The sequence below is a fragment of the Ambystoma mexicanum genome, chromosome 6p (assembly GCF_040938575.1).
Source record: "Ambystoma mexicanum isolate Mex_15411 chromosome 6p, UKY_AmexF1_1, whole genome shotgun sequence".
In the NCBI taxonomy this organism is placed as follows: Eukaryota; Metazoa; Chordata; class Amphibia; order Caudata; family Ambystomatidae; genus Ambystoma; species Ambystoma mexicanum.
Genome location: NC_090935.1, coordinates 238,364,362 through 238,390,954, shown reverse-complemented (window position 1 = coordinate 238,390,954; position 26,593 = coordinate 238,364,362). Strand labels below are relative to the sequence as shown.

At 46.7% G+C, this 26,593-nt stretch overlaps 1 protein-coding gene across 3 annotated transcripts in view; it reads left to right on the top strand.

Moving 5' to 3' along the window:
- Positions 1 to 26,593, top strand: part of SMAD2 (SMAD family member 2) — a 357,823-nt gene that overhangs the window by 145,017 nt on the left and 186,213 nt on the right. For 2 of the 3 annotated variants that reach the window (XM_069626941.1, XM_069626942.1), the window contains exons 3-4: positions 13,280 to 13,369; positions 14,540 to 14,733. In XM_069626941.1, the coding sequence (XP_069483042.1) occupies positions 13,280 to 13,369; positions 14,540 to 14,733 (284 nt within the window). The remainder of the gene's footprint in view (positions 1 to 13,279; positions 13,370 to 14,539; positions 14,734 to 26,593) is intronic. The other variant, XM_069626943.1, reaches the window with a different exon arrangement.

Sequence of the window (26,593 nt, the reverse complement as noted above, 5' to 3'; positions counted from 1 at the left end):
ACTGACAATCCACTGATGATACAGAAAGATGGTAAAGAATCGTCCGATGTAGAGCCACAAGTAGAGGTAATAAGCTTGTACCCGATATTAAACAAGCCTGTCCCCGCAGAAGGGTACAGTGACCCCACTTATGTCCCTCCCCTGACAACTACTACACCCCACCGGCACCCCCGCCATATGAAAGTACAAGGGAGCGAGCCCAGGCATGTACACAAAGGGTGGACATAGAAAAGCTAACAGATGATTTACAATCAAGGCTCTCAATAGCGAAAGATGAGCTCGCAAGGATAAAAGACATATGTGAACAAACAGCACTTAATGCAGCAAGATCAGGGCGCACGTCTAGAGCGCCGAGTGAGAATAGAACACTTGAAGACGGGTGGAAAAAAGGTGAGATACTGTTCAGAATTGAGGAAGAACCGACACGAATAATCGAAGTAGGGACACGAGAGGGAGGTATTGATAATGAAGAAAGGCCTATAGGGGACAGAGAGGAACTACTATGTGATATAAGGGACGATTTAGAAGAAAGCGACAGGTTGAGCATGGCAATGGGAGGGGGAAGTGAAGGGGTGGATGGTACATGTTCAATGAGAACACTGGATGATGATGAGTGGACGGGGCGATTAAGGAACAGGGTGGGGAAAATGGCATCACTGGGAACATCGGCAGCCAAAACGGGTGTAGATGCGACGACAAAAGGAAGGCTACAGCTCCCATTGATACATAGAGGAGGAGGGAGGCCGAATTATATCCCATGGGCTCAGATGGATAAAGCCAATTTATTAAAGCTATTGCCCCCGTTATCGGGAGGGGCAAGTAAGTGGATATACGCCTTCGAGAAACACACTGCCGGGGTACCCCTAGCAATAGGAGATGTGAAGAGCTTGCTTGTATCAGCAGTGGGGGATCAGGCTGATAGAGTATGGGTCAAGGCCGGTTTCCCGGGAGTAACATTAGACTGCGACCGCCATGACGGGGCCTCCTTTAACACAGTGCGTGCAAGGGTGTGGGATGCCTTGCGAGAAACGTTTCCAGATACGCCAGACTTACAATCAGTAATGCAGTGTACAATGAATGACGGGGAGGAGGCTATGGATTACATTTTTCGGGTCCAAGAGATGTGGAGAACAGAAACGGGCACGCCCTGGTATCAATCGACATCTTTATTTTACTTCATTATAAAAAGAGGGCTCCCAAAGGAAGTGCAAAAGGCGCTCGACAAGATAGCAGGTTTTGAAGCAAAGGGATGGCCTGAGATCCAGAGCATAATAGTACACCATTGTAAGAGAATAAAGGAAAGGGAGAAGGAGGTGGCGCAGAAGAGATTGGCAGACGAAGCAAAACTAGTGCAGACAAAGTTGGTGAAGGTCGCAGCGGCTGTAGCCGCACTCCCCCACAGCAGGGAGGGAGATGAGGAGGAGGAGGGGCTGATAGCAATACAAGGAAGGATGGCAACTAATTGGGCTGGAGCAGGACAGCGGCAGTGGAACGAGCAGGAGCAAGGCGGAGGTCCGCAGTGGCAAGAGTGGACCCCTCAAGGGGGACGAGGTGGGTACAGGGGCCGAAGAGGAGGTGGACCGGGGTACAGGGGAATGGGAGGAAATGGATGGCAGGGCCCTAGAGGTGCACAAGGGAGTTGCTGGAACTGCGGAAGATGGGGGCATTACTCTAGGGAGTGCAGAGCCAGACCCAACAACGGGTTCCAAGAGGTAGAACAGTATGGCCATCCCCACCCGGGGAGCCCATATGGTCTTCCAATGGGACAACAACAACCGAGAAACCCAGGCCAAGGTAATGAGCAACAGGGGCACCAGTATAGAACACAGAACCACCCACAAAACAATGACAACTTGTTGTACACGCCAGGCAACCCTTTTGCGACAGCAGCAAACGGGGCCCCCGCACCAGCACCTTACAACGGCGTGTCAGTAGTTTCAGGAAGTGTCTTTAATGAAGGGGGGGCGATGAGACACCCTGCATAGGACAGCCCACAAAGAACACTTGCGTGTCCAGTTCTATCTACCACCTACGATGCAGCAGAGGAACCATTGGTAGGGGCGCAGATAGGAGACAAGAAGTTCATATTCATGGTGGATTCGGGAGCGGAGAAATCATGTATCGGGGAGGGCCGGTTCCCGTTATCTAACCGAAAGTTAGAGACGCAGGGGTTCTCTGGGGCTGTAATTGAAGTTCCTTACACAGAAGCATTGGACGTAACAGTGGGGGGGGAAGACTGTAAAGACACCCTTACTGTATTATGAACACTCACCAATAAATTTACTAGGAAGGGATCTCCTGAGTAAACTCAACATGACCATATCATTCACTGGGAGAGGTATAGTGTGTTCAACACCTGGAATATGCCCATTGCGTGCAATGTTGGTAGTACATGCCCACACGACCACACAAGAAGTACGAGGTTTGCCGAAAAACGAGGAAATGTTTATTGAAGGGCTAAAGACATTGGCCCTCATAGTTCCAGAGCTGAGGAAGATGGATTGGAGGATTCCAGCAGAATTCCGTTTCCGCCCCATAGTGTGCCCCGACACAGCACCAGGGTCAGTGGTATCATTAGACTTGCACGCTGTACAGGTGTCAGCAAAAAGGATTGCGGTGATTGGAATAGATATGGAAGGATGCGAGTGGCGTACAGTACTGTGCACGAATGTCAACATCGCCCTAAGAGACTTAACAGATGAGGATCTCTTTTCAGATGCAGAGGGGGATGGTGAAATTGTAATGGAAATAGCGATGCCCTGTGACATTTTGATTCAAGCTAGGGAAATCCCCGCTCAACTGATGGCAGTGGTAGGAGCACCGCCGTCATTCTTTGATGACATGAGTCGTACCAAATAATTTGTGGACAACAGGCCCCCATGATGTAGGGCTGTTGCATGGAGTACAACCTGTAATAATAAGACTAAAGCAAGGAGCAATTCTACCCCGAGTGAAACAGTATCCATTGTCCCGTAAAGCTGAACAAGGGATAAAAGAGACAATAGAGGCACTACTAGTACAAGGGATAATAGTGCCTTCAAACTCTCGATGTAACACATGTATTTATCCAATCAAAAAAGCGAAAGGAGGGTCTTGGAGGATGATACAGGATTTATGCCCCTTAATGATGTAATTCAGAAAGAATTCCCTTTGGTCCCGAACCCTGCATCAATATTATGCAGCATCCCAAAAACGGCATCACACTTCACAGTAGTCGACTTGAAAAACGCATTTTTCTCAATCCCCCTGGCTGAAGAGAGTAGATACCTGACAGCATTCACACTGGGGGGAAAGAGATATGAACACTGCAGATTACCGCAGGGATACTGTGAGAGCCCAAGCATGTTCAACCGCATATTGCATGAAGACTTGGGAAACCTATCAGTTGAGAGTACGATCATTCAGTACGTAGACGATTTACTAGTGTGTGCACAAGACGAAGAAACATGTAGAAAGGATTCAACAACGCTCCGGACTCTATTGGCCAATAAGGGGTACAAGGTAGACAAGGAAAAGCTACAGTACTGCCTGACAGAGGTCTTATACTTGGGACAGCTGATATCAAAAGATGGAAAAAGAATAATCCCCGACAGGGTAGAAGCGATAAAATCAGGAGAACCCACAACAGTGAAAGACATGCAGAAATTCTTGGGAATGTGCAACTATTGCCGAGCATGGATATTAGACTATGCAGCATACACAAGACCCCTACTACAAGCACTCAAAGAAGCCCAACAGGAAAATAAAAAAATAGAATGGTCAGAAGAAATGAGCGCGTCATTCAAATCATTAAGAGTTAATTTCAAGCGCTCCAGTGCTAGCAAATCCTGATTATGGACGCAAATTTGACCTATTCTCACACTGCAAGGGAACACTCATGACAGCTGTTCTGACACAAAGGACGTCCCTAGGACACAAGCCTTTGGCTTACTATAGTGGTACTTTAGATGCCGTGATGCAAAGCCATTTCGCGTGCGAGCAATCACTCGCTGCAGCCGCGTTCGCGATTGAGAAAAGTGCCACAATAGTAATGGGATGCCCTGTGACATTGTTTGTGGAACATTCACTATTTGCAATACTTGAGAGGTCAAAAAGCACACTGACGACACAGCGGGCAACAGCCTACGAGATTATATTGTCTAGCGCCAATATCCATGTGGTGAGATGCAAGACAGTGAACCCCGCAACATTCATTACAGAAGCATGCACACTAGAGGACATGCAGGACCACGATTGTGCAACTTACACAGGAGAACGAGGGGAGGACACAGTGGTGTGTGAGAACGCCCTGAGCGAGGGAAAAGTGTACTTTGTGGATGGGTCTGCATCGATTGATGTGGACACGGGAGAAAAACATGTTGGCATGGCAGTGGTGAGGTTAGAAGACGGTGAATATGAAACACTAGTACAGTACCGCCTCCCATCACATTACTCCGCACAAGCAGCAGAACTGATTGCGCTCATAGAAGCACTACATGCAGCAAAGGGTTGCGCAGTGACAATATATACAGACTCAGCTTACATGACGACGAGAGTACATGGAGGTCTAGCGAGATGGGGCGGAGGGGATTCCGACGGGCAGACGGAACACCAGTACAGCATGCAGAATTGTTGAAAGAGTTAATTGAGGCCCTACAAAACCCAACTGCGGTAGCAATAGTGAAGTGCCAAGCACATACATCCAACACAGACGTTGACTTTGGGAAACGCGGCAGCGGACGCTGCCGCCAAGGAGGCTTCCTATTTTCAGAAATATGAAGCAGGTTGAGTACATGCTGCAGCACAAGACAAAGAGCTCCCAGAAGGGTACAACATGCCTATATCACAAATACTAGAATTACAGGAAGGAGCTAGTGCAGACGAAAAATTGATGTGGACAAAACGAGGGTGCAGCAAGTCGGCGACAGACTTACTGTGGCGGCAAAATAACTCAGGGAAAGTGGTAATGCCAATCAAGTTATTGGAAATTGCGTTTCAACAACTACACTTCCCTGCACACAATACCAAACAGCACATTGCAGCAGAAATACAGGAAGAATGGTTCGTGCCCTGTCTCCAGGAGCACGTATCTCGATTAGCGATGGAATGCACAACATGTCAGATATACAATTCAGGAATGACATTACGCACGCTCCGGGGAACAATTCCAAAATCCATTGGCCCATTCAGAGAGCTACACATTGATTACGCGGACATGGGGGAAAGGTGTAATGGAGCACGGTACATGATCGTGGTTGTATGCCCATTCTCAAGGTGGGTAGAAGCAGGACCATGTGCACGGCCTGATGCCAAAAGCGCTGCAAAGTTCCTAGTGCGGGAAGTGTTCCCGCGCTGGGGAATTTGTGACGTTATTCGCTCAGATAATGGCACTCGCTTTGTAAATGAGCTTTTCAAGGAAGTTACTACATTATTGGTAATAAAACATAAATTGTGTTCGATTTATCATCCTCAAAGTAATGGCATAGTGGAAAATATGAACGGACTGTTAAAAGGCAGGTTATCAAAACTATGCTTTTCACTGAAAAAGAATTGGATTTACTGTCTGCTCCTTGCGCTATTTGAGCTGAGAAATCAGCCAAGCAAAGACCACCATTTGTCCCCGCACGAGATTGTGACTGGGAGACGAATGTGCACAGCACACTCTCCACTGCGCGAACACTCAGACGCACACAGAAGCGCCGCGATATTGGGAGAAGAGTTCACAGACTATTTGAAGAAATGTACAAGGGCAGCGCGCGCAATATCAAAGCAGCTCTCTCCACCCTTCACGAGAGGGGGGAAACATAACAGGGTCTGTCACGGAGTCTGAGCAACAGCTACAGCTGATGCCGGTCGAATTCATTTATGTCAGGAGTTTTGTGCGTCGATGGAATGCACCACGGTTCCATGGCCCATACGAGGTAGTGTTCTGCACGCCCACGGCAGTAAAAGTAAAGGGCCTAAAATACTGGGTACACTTGACAGATGTACGAAAAGCATAAAGTAATGTGCAAGAGGAGGTAGATGAGGAGGCACAGACAAAAGCAAACGATGCAGCTGAGCAGAATGTTTGAATATGAACTTGTGTATGTGTGACAGTAGCGGACCTGAATGGGAAAATGACTGATAAGTATACTGGCATTCTTTTTAAGATGTTACTGGAAAGAAAAAAAAATCGTTTTTTTCTTTTTATCTGGTGGACTTATATGTAATTAATGAAGTGATCAAATTATGACGTGTTTACACCCTTGTCTGTGAATACCCTTCCCCGCAACCCTACCCGCTTCCATTCCTCGTCAATATATAACTGGCACTGCCCACAAAATGTTTACATTCATGCACTTAATGCACTTTTATATCTCGAACAGGAACTACCATGGCATCTAACGGGCAGCCTGCAACGGATACACTTACTAGAGTTAGAGAGTGGTTAACTGAGAAATGCAGATATTCGTATGAATGTGGACTATCAGTGTGTATTACATTGTTTTTTACACTAATGTTTGGCCTGGTTACATACTGGTTAATAGCGTTTATCTCTATCGAGATAAACGAGGGGGGAGGGACTAACAGCACTACTGTAAGTAATGCAACCACGAGTGTAAATACTAAGGAAGGTGACTTCTTGGTATGGGACGAAACTTGTATGGGGTTACTATACAACACCACCCAATACTGTCATGATAAAAAACGAAGAGCTACAGGGTGCAATGCAAAATAACAGTGTCATCGCCAAAGTTATCTAATTACAATGCTCACAGTTTAAACGACCGAAACCCCTCCGCCATATCCTGGTTGTATAACACCCCTACCAGCCAACCTGCCCCATAGCTACAGACACATTGTCAAATAATAGAATGGAAGAAAATGGAAGGATGAAAGCAACACATGAAATATTATGATTGGGTGAAGGGGGATGGGAAGGAGAAAGGGGGGTCTACTGTGTCTGTCACCCTTGAAGCCGGGAAGTACATTAGGAAAATAAATAACAGAAGAAAAAGGGGAGCGGAAAGGAGGAAGTATGATGAGTACTATGGGTTAGGATTAGATAGAATGGAAGACCCACGACACCCCCACCAGACGAATAAATGGTATGCGGATATGAGTGCAACAGCTAAACCAACAACAAACGAGAGCTGCTATGTCTGCTCCCTCATTCCCCATGCTTCAGGTACACCAAAAGTATTGCTACCCAAAGAGTTGCCAATTATAGATGCCCAGTGTCTCCTTCATCTTACGTTGTGCAGGATTAAGAACACCTTCCAGGCACATGGAGTTACTTTTAGAATGCTGCAGAACAAGAAAACTTGCTACCCGAAGACGGCAGGGGTGGTATGTCTGGAGGAACCATTTTTTGTAATACAAGGGACACTTTTTTCGGACAACAAGTGGAAGGATGAAGAAGTAATGTGTAAAGCTGAAGCACTGAGAGGTGTGGCACCAGAGAAATTGCAATGGATAGAAGAAACATGCACACCAGTATGGAAGGAACACATTTCAAAACTAACTTGGGTGACCGCCATTGAAAAACCCTTCAAACTGCAGAACGAAATAGACTATGAACTATGTTTTAAAGGAGAGGGGAAAACCTCCATGGGGACAAACAAGAACTGTAACAAGACCCTCACCATCCCAGATCTGAGAAAAGGGACAGCGGCCCTGATGGACACGTACTGGGTATGCGGCAACCAGGCATACCTGCACCTTCCCCCGTCATGGAGTGGCAGCTGCTCAATGGCCACTCTGCACTCAGCCCTAATGGTAATACCAGAAAGCCACATCGAGGGGAGCAAAAAGACACAGGAACGCATACAACAGAGTGCAGCCCAGCCGACTGCGGAGTCACGGATGTATGTCCTGTCTTCCGGGAGCAAGGAAGAGGTGCTGACCCGTAACAAACGAGCATCAAACTACATATCAAAGGCATCATCAGAACTGCTGGCTCAGATCCCAGACAGATATCGATTATTCAGCTCAGCAGAAACATTCTTTGCCTCCCTCATCTCAAGTGTCCAAGCAAGGGCAAACGCAAAATGGCTCCAGATAACACGCTGGGAATTGATTCAGCTGGCAAATGACACTGAAGAAGGGTTCAACGTAATAAAAGTGGAACTAAGGGCTTTACGGCTGATGACAATGCAAAACAGGTATGTCTTGGACCTGTTGACGGCGATGGATGGAGGTGTTTGCCGAAAAATTGGAAGTGCCTGCTGCACTTTCGTACCTTCCGAAGACGCAGAAAACGGCTCCCTGTCCCATGTGATCGAAGCAGTACACAACCTAGGAGAAAAAATGAGAATGGAGGGTGGAGCAGAAGACAGTACGTGGTTCGACAACATCTTCTCCTGGGTCCCCTCATGGCTTGGAACGACTGTGAAATTTTTGATGCCAGCTGTGGTGTTCCTCCTTTTAATTTTTTGCATGTGCCAGGTGGGTCTTCGATGTTGTGCTAACGCAGTACCTAATGGTGCAATGATGGTGACAATGGGCAACACCCGTCGGACAATGCAAACTATGCAGGAAGTGCAGGTACAAACCGGAACTGATACACCCAGGTATCGGCTAGTGCCCAGGTATCATGACAAGGATATCATAGACAAATTATGGCACCCCACCATCAGAGAGCCCCGTATACTAGAATGGTATCAGGAGGTGTGGGTAGACTTGGAAGGAGATAGCGGATGTATATACCTAACCTGTACCCCAGATGAATATGCTAGGAGGGGTGAGAGCTTAAGGGGGGTGTGCAGAGCCTGGATGCCGATAAAAGGCACACCAGCATGGGATGAGGCAGTTATGGACGAAGAAGAGTGTAGGAGATTGAATGAGTTAAAGAATTCGTTACTTAAGTAACGAAAGGGGGGAAATGTAGGGGAGGAGTGGTCCAAAAAACCCTCCTTGCCTACATCCCCTCCCCAGGTGAGGGCCATGGCTCATTGGGCGTCCCCTCAGACCACCTGGGCCCAGGTGGTGGAGGGTTCACCTGCTGAAGACATTGCCCACACGTATTGAATTTAGCTAGGCCCAGAAACCATTTTGTCTATCAGAGATGGTGTGAGCTCAGCGCACTGTAGCGCGGCCCCCACCCTCGGAGAGTTTCAATTATCCCTGTCGCCGCAGCACCCTGGCAGATCCGCTGTGAGCCCGTTCCCACGAACAAAACGGACATGAGCTAGCATAAGATACTAACACTGTAACATTTCACCGTCCACAGTGTATCACTGCTCCCAGCATGACCCGGTCAGCGAGGCCTGGGTGATGGGGAGAACTGTAGAATGGTCATCTGATGAAGGCAGAAAAAAATACCCAAATGCGAATGTCAAAAGCTATTTGTAATACGTGTATCCTTTCCATAAAACTACTTCTACTAAAGAAGCCTGTAAAATTGTGTAATTTTTGTAAGAAACGTATGTTTACATGACACCAGCAATTAAGGACTCACACCCCTGCAGGGGTGTGCAAATGATAAAAAGCATTCCAGGGGATTATTCTCCATATGTATCATTGAAAACCGTACACCCCGCGGTCCCGCGCCATAACTGAACTAATTCTGCTAGAGTACAGGGGAGGACGAATGCAACTATACATAATATATATGTACCGCCCGTCCCATGCCCGGAGACTTAGCCCCACGACCTATGGTACCGGTCAAACAGGACACTGGTAACCATGCACGGATAAATCACCATCAAACCCCTCACAAGGTGCATTCCTCCTGTGTTGCATTAACCTGTAGAATAACCTATTGATAGATTTACTAAAGAAGATAACATTGCAATGACTGAATGACTGCGGTGTGCATGGCATAGGGCAAATAAGTCAGGAAGAGACATTCATCTCTGACACTGGCCACAATGGCACAACAACACCTCCCGGATGAACTCAGCCGACCTGCCAGGCCCAGCCCAACCCACGAGGCTGACCAGTGACGTCCTCCAGCCAAGGCCAACCACATCGCAGCAGCACCTATAGCTAGTCATCGCCACCCAATCCCATTGAACTTGTGCCCCTTATAGTATATAGGTACTGATGACGTTTTTTGTAAATAAATACGCCTGTCTTTGCTATTGTCAGACAGAGCGCTCTCGGAGTTTGCAGAGTTCTTTGCATTCCCTATTCTGATTGATAAACTCCCATTTAAGCTCACCCGCACTCTGTCTTGGCTTTATTCCCGACTTGGGAGAGTCAGTCATTGTCTCTCATTGCGGGGAGGATCGTGCTGGCTGGGGACGCTTGCCTTCATCTGTCCCATCCCCTTTCCTCCATACATATTGGACATTCCGTCCATCGGAACGGGACAGGAGCACTTTTTTGTAATACCAACATAAGTTGTCATTTTATTTTTACTTGGGGGAGGGGGGGGGGGGGAATTGTGCTGCCTTAGCCCTGCCTTCCTATGTGCCACCCCCATCTTTCAGTCCTTTTCTCTGCGCTGTGAGGATCGAACATACACTTATGCTCCAGCAGATCACCCGTTTTTACATTGAGTATCTAATAGCGGACCACTGGATGCATGAGACCCGCGCGATGGGGGCTAGGCAATCCCAGAAATGTGGTAGCTTGTTTGCTGGGGCATCTGTATGCTTTTTGGAACTGCCAAGCCTCAGCCAAGAACTTGGTCAAGTATAGCCTGTCTGTAAAGGTGAAATCTTTTTGGTAGCGGAAGGTAAGGGAATGGAGTGGCCAAACTAATAAAGTAGCATTGCCATCTTAATGTCTAAAAGGCCACTCACTGGGAGTTTGTGCCTTGTCCTGTTGGACTTAATCTGAGTTCACAGTAACATAGCCTATTGCCCAGTAAGGCGCCCCACGCTATCAGAATATAGTGAGAAAATAAACCCTGCTCGCCCTTTGCAGGTTTTTCACTAGATTCTGTGAAGGACAGATTTATGACAAACATTGTCGGGGCAGATTGGGAAATGGGGGTTAGTGTTTTTCCTACTGTATATAGTGGCAGTCTGGCCTGGTTAGCTCAGGGGCCATCTGGCTTTTAAGCCTTCAACAACTGCCACTACTGCCACTGTGTAATTGTATCCCAGACATGTTTGTTTTAAGCCATGCGGAAGCGAACACCAGAGCACTCACCCATCCATCTACTTGTTCCTCGGCCATACAATGCCATGTTCTATGGACTGAAAACATGTGAGGAACTAAAAGTACTTTTCCGTTAGGATGCGTTTTGAACTGTGGTGCCTCTGGGAGCAAAGCATGTGCCTGCACCAGGGTTCCTCGGAGTCTTGTGTCTTGACTGGCCATTTATAGGGATGGTTGCAGTTGTTTAATAATACCTCTGAGACTGTGATCTTCTAGGAATTGGTTTGTCAGCCCTGTCTACCATCCTCGATCTGGGCTGCAGTTACCATGTCCTATTAATAGAGAGCAGCGCATAACTCTTAAGTCCAGCAGGGGTGCTGACGTCTTACCAGCTAACATTTGTAGGTCTGCTTTGGGTGTTTGTTTCTGAGCTGAGTGTTGTTCTTGTTAGTTGCCTGGGTATTTTGTGTAGTCTACATGGGACCTTATGACTTTGGAAATGTGTGCAAAGGAGCATTGAGAGTCCAGTAGAAGAGACGTCAAGCATCATGGTATGTATAATGTACAAGATGTGGTATGTCTCGAGCTGAAATTGGGGTTGAATGACCTGCACAAGCTCCTCGTTCATTAGAGCTAGCTCATGCTTACTGGTTGATGCAATTTCTAGTCTGGTCATCGGTTCTTTTTACTATCCCTTATAGTAAATAATATTTAGACAAAGCATGGACAAAACTAAATCTTTAGAAAGCGGAGGGCTCCGTTTACTACAGGGATAAATGGACTAGGATTACATCTAGTATTAAACCTTGAATCTGCACTGTAACACAAATTCCCTTTTCTCCAACAAAATGGACGGAATTGAGTTTTGTATTTTAGACCACTGCCATGTTTTTCTACACCGAGTCCTACAACTTGCACCACTCTAAACACTCTTGTTCACCTAATGTTGTATAAGTTTTGTTGTATTTCCATTTTAGCAAGACAAGAGTGGTGTTATAGATTTCGAAAGACATCCGTAGAAATGGGGACATGTTTGCTGAGGGGAGGACACAAGAATACATGGTAACTTGACGTTTTTTTTAAATGTTATATTTAAAATGGTGCCATTGTAATGCCAGTGATTGCATACATGGATACCCCTTCTCCACTGAGCAGCCAGTATTGGGTAAGTAGCAATGGATCAGAATAGGCTAAAAAAATATGCATATAACTAGCACCACACTGGAACTATGGCTACACACAATTAAAATCTGACCATGTACCTACAATGATCTGTTACAAATTTGCCATGCTTTTTTTGGTTCTGTCCTCTTGCTGTTTAAATCTAGGCACAGGTTCTTTAGTCCTGTCTGAAGTTTGCTTCATGGGTGCTATGCTGCAGTATCCAGTCTCTTTGAGAAACGCACTGTCTGCCAACTCTTATTAATGGTTTTCCAGATGTTCTTCGTTTCCTCTTGGTTTACAGATAGTCGGCCTGATTACATACTTTTATGTTTAGTTGCTGAATTCATCTGTTGACTGCAATTCATGTTCCCCATATATGTTGCACATTTTCCAACATTGTCCTTCAACGCGCTTCATTTGCTCACATCCTTTTTCATTGTGGAGTTATCCATTTCCAGCATTTTTCATATTCAATAGCTTCTTGCCCAGCCTCTTCTGTGGAACATTTTAATATGCTAATTTCATTAGGAATCTCCCTGTGCTGTGTGCATGCTTTCAGACCTTTACCTTCTGAAGTGGCATCTTTAAAAGCTGTTCGACAAGTTCCTTTAGCAAAGTGTGTTTTACAAGATGCTTAATTGTAGAAGTTCAGTCCAGTGGGTATCTTTATTTAGCATTAAAATTGGGCTACAATTGCACCGGACCTGTTTTAGCCATTTTGTACTCTAGAAACATATTGCCCATTTCTTGTTTATAGACGAAAACGTTGTGTGAATTGGTGTATGATGCGTACTAAAACCCTTGATTTGTGGTAGTCTACTTGTTGAGGATCACAATCGAGTGTTTCACTCTGTAGATCCTAGGTGTTCTGTTTTCTAAACATTTATCACAGTTTATCTTGAGTCACATGTTCCATTTTATTGGCATCCTTCACATAGAACATATCCCATTAAATCACTTGATGTGTCATCAGCCTCAGTCCTGGGTATCTTCTATGTGAAGGAAGAATTCTGTACATTTTTTCATGTTTTACATCATGGTATTTTGAATAACCATGCTTCCATGTTCACATCAATTTTTTTGTTTTTCGATTTATGCACAGCACTTGCTCTGAAATTTGGGGACTGAGTACACCAAATACCATAGATCAGTGGGATACAACAGGCCTTTACAGCTTCTCTGAACAAACCAGGTGAATATTCTGCACTCTGTCACATTTTAGCGCTCTGGGTGATGGGGTGGTTTACGTTCTACGTTGGGATGTTTTTGCTAATTGGTCGTAGGATGATTTTTATGTGTGAAGCATATGGTGCAGCATTTTTATAATTTTGCTGGCCTTTTTTTGCAAACAGTTATTTTACCAGCTGATGTTTTGACCAATGAAATTTCTTAAGCAGTGAACTATTTGAAATTGGGCCATTTTATGTTTTCCGGTATTTTGCCAAGCTGGGATTTTCCCGTTTTTAATTTGAGGTGATTTTTTTTTTTTTTTTTTTTAGGCAACGATTTTCTCTTGTGCCTGAGAGATCGTGGTGGTGTTATGGATGATAAAGTCTGAATTAACTATCAGAAGTAACTTACCTCCATTAAAGGTGCTGGGGTTTGGTTTTTGTTTCTTGGAAACAAATTGGCTTAGCTTGTATTGTGTTAATTTAAAAATATATATTCATGTGTCCGGTCCATGAATCTGCATCTGTTCATTCACCTGCAGTCTTTGGACACATGGTGTCACAAGATCGGTTCAGATTAGCCAGATGAGAGCATTCAAGAAACAAACACTGCTAAACCTTTTTCATAATTTATTTTTTGGGTTTGAATGTTTCCCCATACATCTACCATTTTGTTCCACCCTGGAATATGAGTGCTGATTGGCTGGTTTGGCAGGGAATTTGAGAGGCTGGGAGGGATAATTTATACAGAATAAGAGGAAAGTTTAATATATTTGTTTCTCACATCTGTGTTTTTTGTTATTCATTCAAAGCTTTGTGTAATGCATTTCAAACTGTACCTTCATTTACTTCTATTGCATGACTGTAAAGCATCTCTCAAGAATAGTATTTAACAGTCCAAATTGCCAACTGCTTTTTGTTTTCTTTTTCCTAAATCATTAGCTTTTTTACCTACTTATTTTTCACTGCACTTAGTATTTGACACTTAAGCGTGTGATGTTACTGTTGCTTGCAGTGGAATGGTTGTCTGTGAGGGAGCAAGACTGATCAGGTATTTTGTTTTTGGGCAGGCATCTACTGTTGAAGATATTATCTTATGCTTTTGAATGAACACTAAAAACAATGTTTGTGCTTGTGGTTCATTCTATAAAATGTTTTCTTTTTTTTAAAAACTTTTCCCTCCCACCTTGTAGGTCTCTCGATGGCCGCCTTCAAGTATCTCATCGCAAAGGGTTACCACATGTTATTTACTGTCGACTTTGGCGTTGGCCTGATCTCCACAGTCATCACGAACTTAAAGCAATTGAAAACTGTGAATATGCATTCAATCTCAAAAAAGATGAAGTGTGTGTGAACCCTTACCACTACCAGCGGGTGGAGACTCCAGGTATGAGGCCAAATGCAAAATGTCCAATCTTTCACTGCATGGGCGTGCATTTCCGCAAAGAAATCTCACCAACTTAAAAATGTGTCTAATAACCAGACCTATTTTTGTAGTCTGTGGTAGCATTTAGTCCCTCGCACTGATATTTTCAGATGCAAGCATGACTACATACTCCATCTCCCTCGTCAGCGGGCCTGAGGATATCATACCAAATGGCGACTAACGCGGTTTCAGTTCCATACCAGGCCGGAAACCAGATTGAAAGATATCAATTTCATTTTCTTCCAGATATTTCTGCAGGTTTATCGTTAAGAATTTTTGGGGATTATCTTGGATGGCCAGGCCAGCGTTAACAAGGACATTGGCGTCCAGTGCAGGTTTTTATAAGAAGCTGGGTCAAGTCTGATTTTGAGAGCTGAAAGCACACATCCATGACCAGTGAGGCATTACCAAAGTCAATAAAGTCCCTCAAGGATGACAAATGTTTGGCAAGCCAGGCTAAAATTAAATCATCCTGATTAGTGGGTGTTGCGAAAGATTTCTCTTTACTGCACTTTTCCTTCCATTTCTATGGACCCCCACGTGTTAATTTTATTTTTGATCCTGACCTGTACTTTGTACAGTGAAGCTTTAAGCTTCACTACACTGTCTTTTGCTTATCTGTTATGGGGAAACTGATCTGTCCTTCAAACTGTAAGTACTGGGAAACATTGTTTCCCTTAGTCTTGTTACTTGGTTACTACTTTTAGTAACTTGTTATCATTTGTGGTAACTTTCATCATTGTACAATGCAGTTCAATGGGGCACCCTTATGTTGTTTTTGCCCTAGACTAACACTCTGAGGATTTTTGGTTACTCTAGGTTGCTAAATGGACAAGCTGGTGGCAGCAGTGACTTGCTACAATTATTTTGGTGCTTTCATTTTAGCCTTACTGGGTTTGGCTGCTTACTGTGGCTAGTGACCAAACATGGCCATGCCACAAGGTTTTTCGCTTGTCCTTTGGCCAGTTTGCCTTTTAGCCGCCTTCCTGACCTTGGAGGCCAAGAAAATCCTTATATGGACTTCCAGTTCCCGGGAAAGCAGGCTTTTGGCAGGCTATATGAGGGCTATGTGTGTTTGCTGGCAGGATGTGTGCTGGGACTGTCTAGTCCCAATCCACAAATTGGTTTCAGTGTGTTATGCAAAATTGCTCCAGTCAGTGGTCCTGATTGGACCTAGTTCTGCTATTGGCTAGTGGGAGTTTCTGCTCTTACCTGGCTTTTGGGCTAAGAGGATCCCTGCACCCACTCTAGAGAGATCTTGGAGAAACCTGAATGAGCCAAGACTCTCCTGTGCAGCTGTGAGACCTGTGAGGAGACTGTAGACCAGTCTGAAGAAGGCCTGGCGACGATTTTCTGCTGCTGTCCTGGAAGAGCCCGGTCTTGATATTGATCAGCAGTCCTGCAAGGGAGCTGCGACCCGCGGAGTGGGTGGAACATCCCTTCCTGACGCCTGTTCGGTACCCTGCGAAGAAGATCCTTTGGAGGTGCCCCCTGTATTGCCCTGTGGCTGACCAGCTCTGAGTTTGGGCTGTGCTGCTAACTTCGTTCCGCAAGATTTCGGAGCCCTAGCATCAAGAAAGCACGGGATAAGGGGGAAAGTCAGACCGCAAAAAGTTAGTCCCTTTCAGTTGTCTTGCTGCGGTGACCGCCGTCCGGAACAGCTCATCGGAGTATAGTTCAGCCCTGAGTGGAGTCCTGCATCGAAAATTTCCTGCATTCTGCCTCCAAGACCTTGCACCAGCCAAAGTCACCGACCGGAGACCTGCTCGAACCTGCAACCCCTGCGAATCGAGGACTGAGGCTGACAGCGGAGTCCTGCCAAATCCTGTGAACAATCGAGTACAGGGGGGGGGGTGCGAGTTAGTGATTCTTACCCCTAAACTCCCTTTAAAAGTGTTGCTAATTTTTCTAAAACTTTCAATACTTTGGTTTTGCTTTTGCTTGCTCGCGCAAGCCTTCCGAAAGTTGGATACTTTTGTTAGTTGGAATAACTTGTCTTCTAACCCTTGGAAACATGCACTGGACCCAAGAGACCCAACCTTCATTTTTTCCAGCATTACAAACTGTCGGAACTTTTCCTGAACCTTTGGGCAGAAGGCCCTAGACAACTTAGTGAAAGACTTTTGAAGATGGGGCTAATTCTGTGTACCTGTAGTGCATAAACTAATCTATACTTTCCTTTACAGGGGTTGGTTTGATCTGTAGTATGCTCTACTTTAATGACTGTATATATGTATTCTATTCTTAGTGTGGGATACTGCCGCCTGTTAGTCATTTTTCATAGTGTTTGGCCATAAATCACTATTTTTATACACACGGTGAGATTCCCATTATGTGTACTCATTCTGGACCCTTTACAAGCACACCACCTCTTGAGACTTAGCCTACACTTCTCATCACTGCTACCTTAACTCGTTTGGCTACAGCTCCCAGTCGTCCCTGTCACAATATAGGTTGGCCTTCTATACATCTGTCCCCCAGGCCAGATTTTAGACAATCAGTCGTAACAGTGGGTTTGAGATTTTGAATAAGGGTCTCAATTTCATGGCCACTAACCATGGTAAATGAGAACTTAAGGTGGTAATGAAGCTTACATAGTAGGAAGAGTTTTGCGGAATTGTAAGTTCTGTCAATATTTTGGTCGTATAAGATTGACTTTTGATGTGAAGAATTTGTTACGTTTGCTCACCAATTGAGGCGACTGGACCAAGCTAAGTGAGGTGCAAGCAAAGGAAGTTACATTTTTAATTGTCAAAAAGTACCTTTGATCTATTTTTTGTGATCAATTCAGTTTTGAAGAAATTGCGACTTGGGTGATAGGTTTCCCGTTTTATAGATGGTCAGAGCTAACTTTCCTGGAGGGTGTCAAAGTCCCTAGACTAAAGCAAGCGTTTCTGTTTTTTTGCGGTAGTTGTACTTCAAGCTCTTTAAGGAGACGGAATACCATGCATTATTTTTATGCTTGGAATTCTTTTTATAGCTTTAAGTGGTGCGTTCAAATTGCATACTTTCTGTTAGATTGCCATGTTGGTCAGATAGTCCATACGGTCAAGGTCAGAAGAAAAAGGAAGTCCAGAGGTTAATGTCTGTGATGGCGTACAAATCTTTTTTTGCTGCTTGGTGTGGTGGTTATTGCAGGGTGGGCATTGAGAACCTGCATTTTCGAAGGGATGTGTCCTCCGAGGTATTCCTTATCTTTGATCATACGTTTCCAGCTTGCTGGCCTCGGAAATTTTTTCTCTGTAGAGGGCGCTGCGCGTCGACGTCCGCCACCGGCATTCCCATGCCCATAAATAGCCACGCGCGGCGCCTGTTGCTCAGTTCCGTTTTTCCGCGCTTCGTGGGGCCTCGGAACATCGTTGCTCAGTTCAGTCAGATAACTAATCTACATCTACTCGAAATATACCAACTCGTTCTCGATGGCATCTTCATCGGAACCGACAACGCCATGATCCGGCTTAAAAAAATGTTGAGACTGCGGTAAAAAAATGTCTAACGGATCCACAAAGTATCTGCTTGTGGTGCTTGGGAGCCGAGCACCATTGTTCGGAGTGTGAGGACTGCATGTCCATGACGGCGAAAGCCTTGAAGGAGCGCAAGGGGAAGCTCGAGAGAGGTAAGTCAGTCAAAACCTCCAAGTTTTTTCGGTCGAGGCATTGGTCTCCTCGCCGTCAAACATTCCCATTCTAGATCTCGAAGTAACTCCCACCATTCATTGAGATCAAGACGCTCAAAGAAGAGACGTCGAAGATTCCCCTTCCTCGTCTTCTGTTTCCCCAGAAAGGGTCTCCTGCCCCACAAAACACTGCTCTCAGGCAGAGTGGGTGAAAAACCCAAAAAATCAAAACGTCGCGAGTCGCAGCACCCGGCGAAACATTCCACCCGAGTGTGCCATGGGCCGTCGGCTAAGAAGGCACCGTCTTCGTCGTCGAAAATCCCTTCGCATGGATCGGCGCCATCAACGCCGTTTTCGAAGGGTTCTTCGACGCATCGGTCGGCATCGACGCTGATGAAAGAGAAGACCACGGCTACTCCACAGCCAACGGTAATTCCAAGAGCCTCCGGCACGACACCGAGACCATCGTCTATGTCCTCGAGTAGGATCCCGATCCTCTTGAGTTCTTCGAGGCCTCTTCCGCTTTTCTCAACACCCTTTTCGGCGCCTTCGAAGCCTGTCACATCGGCGTCGACGACATCAACGTTTTCTCGCCCAATAATGACAAATTTGGCTCCTTCTGCCTCAGAAATGGGTTTTATACCATTTCAGAGGTCAGAGTACCCTGGATTATCTTCAATTTATGAAGAAAGGGTAGATTCTGACCAGGAAACCTTCGAGTTGCAGAGGACCACACTACCGGTTTCAGAGGATTTCACCTCTGAGGAAAGAAGGTTGAAAGACCTACAGGAGTCATTACATGAGGCAAGTGGGCTGGACACTTCCCGAGAAGTGGATTTTGTTAAACCAGACCCAGGGGAACATGCCGAAACACCCTATAGAACCCTGATGGCAAGAACTATTGAATTAATGGGTTGGTCTGCGCCCTCGCCTGTTTCAACAGGATGACCTGACAGACATATTAGACAAATGTCCACAGGAGGATCCTGTGGTCCCCTTCCATACAGCCTTACAAAGAAAAATTGCATCTAACTGGGAAACTCCTCAAGTTATCCCTGCTGTCAATAAAAGATTATCAGTCAAGTATAGGGTAGCTGCTGCTGACCCTGAATACTTATCGAAACACCCGACTCCAGAGAGCCTGGTGGTCCAAGCAGCAACTTCAGCAAGCAGCAGGAACGCTTACCCTACTGTCCCACAGGATAGAGATGACGAGAGGTAAGATTCTATGGCAAAGAGTCTTCTCTGCTTGTAGTATGGCGTTGAAGTCTTTCAACGCCACCTGTACGCTCGGCAGGTTCAGTCACACACTGTGGGAGTGTGTTTATCAGCGGCTGACTGCACACCCGAAGGAGTGGAAAAGGAACCCTTCCTTGCCATTATTAAAGATGCCATGTGTGAATCACTTCAAACTGACATCGATTCCGCTGACGGTATCAGCAGGTCCATGGCGGCAAGTACAACAATCCGCAGGCATGCATGGTTGCGAAAGTCTGGCTTTGATCCAGATGTACAGGCCAGACTTTTGAATATGCCCTTTGACGGCTCTTCATTATTCGGAGAAAAGGCTGATGACAGTCTGGAAAAACTAGAGACATCTTTAGGAGCTGCTATCCGACAAACTCCTTTTCGCCCCTCAAGAACCTCTGGAAGAGGAAAGTCCTTTCGCTATTATTCCACATTCGGGAAAGGCCGAGGACAGCTGGCTCAAAGAGGCCAAAGGAGATCCACCCGAGGTTGACGGGTCAAAGGTACTAAGGCTGCAGCAGCAGCAGGTGCCTCTTTACCCTCGGCATCTGCATCAGCTGCCCCCAAACCACTCTGAGATCTTTCCACAGAAGACACCTGTAGGGGGGCAGGTTAACTCACCATCTGACGGAATGGCAGGCTATAACGTCAGATGCTTGGGCATTGGAGACAGTTGCCCAGGGTTACTGCCTACCCTTTCTACACATCCGTCAGTCATTCACCGGGGAACAGCTCTCTAAAAGTTCCAGATCCGCTCCTCTTGCAGGAAATTATAGACCTGCTAGAGAAAGGTGCCATAGAAACGGTACCTGTAGCGGACAGGAACAAGGGCTGGTACTTTCTACCGCCCCCCGCCCCACCCCCCCTCCATCTCCCCCCCCCCCCCAATCCCCACCCCCACCCCCACCCTCCCCAACTTTCTCATACCAAAGAAGGACGGAGGACTGAGACCCATCCTGGACTAAACAGAATTGAACAAGTACCTCAGGAAGGACAAGTTCATGATGGTAACTCTCTCTCAGATCCTTCAGGCCCACCAGCTCCAGGACTGGCTGGTATCTCTGGACCTTCAGGATGCTTATTTCCATGTGCCAATCCATCCCAAACACAGGAAATACCTGAGGTTTGCAATTGCCGACTCTCATTATCAATTTCGAGTTCTGCCATTTGGGCTGACCTAAGCCCCGAGGGTCTTCACCAAGCTAATGTCGGTAGTGGCTGCAAGTCTAAGAAGGGAAAGGATCCACGTCTACCCCTACCTGGACGATTGGCTGATCAGGGCTGTATCTTCGGAACAAGCTCAGATCCAGCTACATTATGTCTGCCACTTCCTTCACAAACTGGGCTTCTCCCTCAATTTAAAGAAGTCACCGATGATCATTGGAGCGGTCCTTGACACTTCCCTGGGAAAAGCCTCGCCACCAGAGGTGAGGGCTCAAGATATTCTGCAGATTGTCAACAAGTTTCAAAATGCCCAACGTCTCCCAGCCTTCGACTTTTTGAGGTTGCTAGGCCTCATGGCATCCTGCATCTTCCTTGTGCCAGAGGGTCACCTGAGAATGAGATCTCTTCAGTGGGCACTGAACTCAGTGGTCGCAATTCTCAGGGAGAATGACAGATCTCCTCCGGATTCCAGACAAAGTAGCCCGCGACCTTCAATGGTGGGCCTATCCAGAGAACATCTTGAAAGGAGAACTGTTTTGGCAACCATGGCCGGAGATAACCGTAGTCAGACGCCTCACTCACGGGGTGGGGAGCCCATGCCAACGACTTGACCATCAGCGGTCGTTGGTCTCCATCGGAGTCCAGGCTACACATCAACCTATTGGAGCTGACAGCGATCAGACTAGCGCTGAAAGCTTTCCTGGAGAAATGTCCTGATAATGACGGACAACACGGTGGCCATGCACTACCTCAACAAAAGAGGCGTAGGGTCACTGCCACTGTGCAGAGAGGCAATGCAGCTCTGGTTTTGGGCAATTCGGGAAGGAATCTCTCTATCGGCAGTCCACCTAGCCAGAGAGAAGAACTTGACAGCGGACGCTCTGAGCAGGCATAGCACAGTCTCCCACAAGTGGGAGCTAGCTCAGGAAGTCCTTCAAGAGATCTTCGCCCTTTGGGGAACTCCTCAGGTGGATCTGTTCGCCACAAGCACCAACAGGAAGTGCGATCGGTTCTGTTCAAGGGAATTTCCCCCGAGAGGAGCTCTGGGAGACGCGTTTGTGGTGGACTGGGAGTTTCCACTCCTTTACGCATTTCCACCAGTCCCTGTTATTCCTCAAATGATCAGGAGGTTGAGAAGATTCCGGAAAACCATGATCCCAATTGCCCCGGACTGGGCCAGGAGAACGTGGTACCTTCTAGATATGTCCATCTGCCCTCCAATCCATCTTCCACTCAAAGAGAAGGGTGAGGTACAAGGATTGGGATCTCCCTGATGACATCATGGAGGTGTTGCTTTCGGCCAGGAGGCCAGCAACACAGTCTTTATACCGCTGCCGTTGGAACAAATTTTGCAGCTGGTGTAGGGAAGAGAATATCGACCCTTTTTCATGTGGTACACCAACGTTTCTACTCTACTTGGCAAATTCAGGCCTTCAAGTTGGCACTGTAAAAGGCTATCTCGCAGCGCTTTCAACCTTCAAGCGCACTGCGGAGGAACCATCGTATTTCAAACTACCTCTAGTGATACAATTTCTCAAAGGATTAACTATTGTTTATCCTCCAAAACCATCCAAGGTTCCCTTAAGGGACTTAAATTTAGTCTTAAACTTCCTAATGGGCACTCCATTCGAACCACTTCACTCTTGTTCGCTGAGATTTCTCACGCTTAAAACTGTCATATAGGTAGCACTAACATCTGCTAGGAGGGTGAGCGAGCTACAAGCTCTCTCCTGTAAAACCCCACATACAATTTTCCACAAGGACAAAGTTGTCCTACAGGTGAAGCCTAATTTCCTCCCGAAGGTGGTTTCTGAATTTCATATTACTCAGAAAATTATCTTACCTTCGTTCTACCCTCCTCCCCATCCGGGGAAAGAGGAAGAAAGGCTACATAGGCTGGACCCAAGGCGAGCTCTAAGCTTTTACATCAGCAGAATGGCTAGGATCAGGCAAGCAGACCAACTGTTTGTAAGATACTCGGGTCACAAGTTGGGACTACCCATAACAAAACAAAGCATTTCCAGGTGGATTATTTTGGCCATTTTGGAATGTTACAAAATGGCAGGGAAAGAACCACCCCAAAATCTTAGGTTTCATTCAACCAGGGGTATCGCAGCCTCTTCGGCTCTCCAAAGAGGGCTACCGGTCAGAGACATGTGCGGCTGCCACATGGTCATCCGCACATACATTCACAAAAATTTACAACCTGGATTCCTGGATTCCTCCCTTAGTGAAGAGACCAGATTTGGCAAGGCCGTATTACATTCGGTCCATCCCTAAAGGGATACATAACATTCTTACTCCCACCTCCAATTACATGCCACTGCTATGGGAGTCTATCAAAGATAAGGAATACGTCGGAGGACACAATCCCTTCGAAGAACAAGTTATTTCTTACCTTGTAACGTTCTTTCGACGGGATGTTCCTCCGACGTATTCCTTATCGCCCCTCCCATCCATCCCCGCAGTAATACTTCACTGTGGTTGCAGCTTACGCTCCTTCAAGGTCAATAACCAATTCAGGCATGACTTATTTTACGCTACAAAATGGAACTGGGCAACGGACGCCGCGCGTGGCTATTTATGGGAATGGTGACGTCGACGCCGATACGGTGGCCGTCGAGGGACATCGACTCGGCGGACGTCGACGCGCAGCGCCCTCTACAGAGAAAAAAATTCCGAGGCCAGCAAGCTGGAAACTTATCAAAGATAAGGAATACGTCGGAGGAACATCCCGTCGAAAGGACGTTGCAAGGTAAGAAGTAACTTGTTCTTCTATTGTGATCTGAAAAATAATAAAATGGTCGGACCAGGTAACTGGCTTATTCTCTTGATGAGATAAGGTATTGCCTCTGAACATGACCTAATGTAGACAGTGTCCAAAGTTATGCATGGCAGACACTGTAAGTAGCAAAAGGTCCTGTGTTTGAAGGATATCTGTGAGCTTGGTGCATTCATGGTTTTCACCATATATTAACATTTCACAGGATTAATACATTTTAATAGTGAAGAGCTTCGGATCCCAAGAAAAACCAAAAATTATCTAGATGAGAGCCAGTGGGATCAGGTGGCCGGCCGGTAGACGAGTTCAAAATGGTAAGAGAAAGAGTACAAGCCTAGATTAGGAAAAGTCTTCCCAATTCAGAGAGTGAAAGTTGGATTGTGTTAAAATGGACTTGGGAATGATAGTAATACCCGTCCCCACATTTTGCTTGACACGGTTGTGCCATTTGATTTGCTTGTGGACAAGCAAATGAAAGTGTGCAGTGTAAGCAAAGTTTTGGTTATAAAAAGTAGGTCAAGCTTTGCCAAAATGATAAAATCATTGAGTGCAGCTGCATTTTATATGCCAGATCTGACATTTATTAATGCAGCCCGTAGGCAAAAGCTGTGATTATTTAGCTTGGAGATAGAGGAAGACTGCTGGGTTTCATTCGTTTTGAAAATATCAAAATGTCTAATCTTATTAAGGGTATGAAGAAAAATGGAGCCTTTTTTGTATTTTGTTTTTAGGCTGGACCTAGCTCTGGGAAGCAATGGAGCGCTTAAGAGGTATACACCAGTAGAGATGCATAACAGAGCGCTTTTCGAAGGTAACAGAACAGATGTACATCAGAGATAGCATGAGGCGGGGTACCGCTGTGCAGGGTGGCGGGCAATGTCTAGTGAGTCAGGTGGCGCGAGGGGTGATGTGATGGCCTAGGTGTTGAGGAGGAGACTCCTTGTACTCCTACGTCCCGGCCCCTTTCCTCCATACTTATGGGGCATACCTCGGTCCTGTGGGATGGGACCGGAACACTTTGTAAAAAGCATCCAAATTTTGCAAAAATGTTGTCCTTACTCTTTCTTGCGCAGGGCCCGGCACACGGCCGCAACCCTGCCCATCACAGCTCCGCCCCGCGCATCGCCCTTCAGTCCTTTTCTCTGCTCGTTCGGGACTGGACGCACTGGCATCCGTGGAAGATTTTCTTCCCTTTTTTCCCCTTCTGGCTCTCGCTAGCGATTGTGTACTAGTCTGTCATTGAAACTAGACTTTCCAGATTGTTTATCGTGTCACCGACGCTTCGCGAGGGCGTACCCCCATCCTCTTTGTCTCGAGTGTTTGGGTCCGGATCACCGCTGGGACTCCTGTTTTTACTGTGATTCCCTTTCGGTCCGGGCACTTCAACGTTGGTTGGAGCGGTGGGAAGAGGTGTTTCAACGGACTCCTCCTTCGCATTTTCAAGCGTTTATCGACGAAAAGAAGAAACACTGGCCAGTTCTTTACTTTTCAGAGCACCCCGGCCGGGAGACACCTTCCCAGGTTCTTCCGAGCCGGGAGGAGCGTTGATCGTTCAGTCACCGGGGATTGCCCTGAGGTGCCTTCTGGGCCTAATATTTGTACCAGAGTTTTCTCAGAGGGTCTCCGTAAGGGGCCTGTGGATACCGGAGTACACTCCGAGGCCCCTCCTGTGGGGGCTGCTTGGAGACCCAGTTCTACGGAGTCGTAGAGTACCAGAGCTTGCTCTAAGGCCTCTTTATCGGCTTCCCTCTAAAATAAAACTGGGGTACACCCCGAAGCCTTGGTTGTGCTTGGTGTTACCGAATGGATGTTTGAGGCCTGCGCTACTAAGGCTGTTACCGGACCTGGGTCCGAGGTCCCTCGTACAGAGGCTAAGGTTACCAACATTTCTGAGAGGCCTGGCAAGGCCTTATTGGTGAAAGTCGTTTCTCACTGTTTCTGCTTTTGTGGCGACGCCAGAACTATTGAGGGGGCAAAGAAGGAAAGTTCTTCCTTTACCGGCAGCGCTGAGGTCCTCCCTGGGAAGGCTAATTTGGCTATTGGTATGTCGCAGAAACATTCCAGGCCTCATAGTACCGGCTCAGCCGAGCCTCCTTATGTTAAGGCTAAAGTTAAGACCCCTGATCCATCGACTGGGACCCCTGCCTCACTTTCGCACGTGCTGCAGTTCCCCTCAGGTGATGACAAAATGGCGGCCGTTCCCACCACGACCCCGGGGGTCATTTTGGGTGCTATAACTACGCCATCGGCCTCAGGTATAGGGCTTGGTTCTGTGGGTGAACATAAGAATTCCTTGTGCGCATCCTTTTCGTACGACTGGAACGCTTGGATGCCCCTTCCATACAATGTTTCGTTGCCTGCAGGGTCGGCACCTTTGATTTTTGTCGATACATCGGGAGATGGGCCAGCGTGGCAACCCTCCCAGTTGCGTCCCTGGAATTATCCTCCTCATGAGAGGCCACCTCCGGTACCAAAACAGTCCCAGGAGGACGCCTTCTTCTGCAAATTTCAGACGCTCATGCCTTCCGACCCTATGAGGGAATATTTCAAAGGGCTTTTTAAGGAGATATGTCCACCTGCGCCTCCTGCTCCACCCTCTCCTCCGGTGGTTCCGCCGGCGACGCCCTTGCCTACGGTGCTTTCCCTGACCTTTCCGCCATTGCCCCCATTGTCCCCTCTGGGCAAGGCAGTGCCCGACACGGTTCAGCAGGATCCTGACCTGCCGGATGAGGCGCAGGTTGATCAGGACAACGAGGATCTTCCCCGCTCTATTAGAGCTTTTCATGACCGGGCACTGGACATGATGTGCTTCTTGGATGTTCCGGTGCCTGTTAGGCAGAATCCTGTGCAGTGCCCTTAGGGACCACTACACACAATTAAGACTACAGGCGGCAGTACAAGTTTTATCTTTGGTACAAGCCTGTGCTACTATGTTAAAGTGGTAGCAGTAGCGGAGCAGCCAGGCTTATCTCGAATTTATGAACAGTAGCCGAGATTACACAAAGGGACCA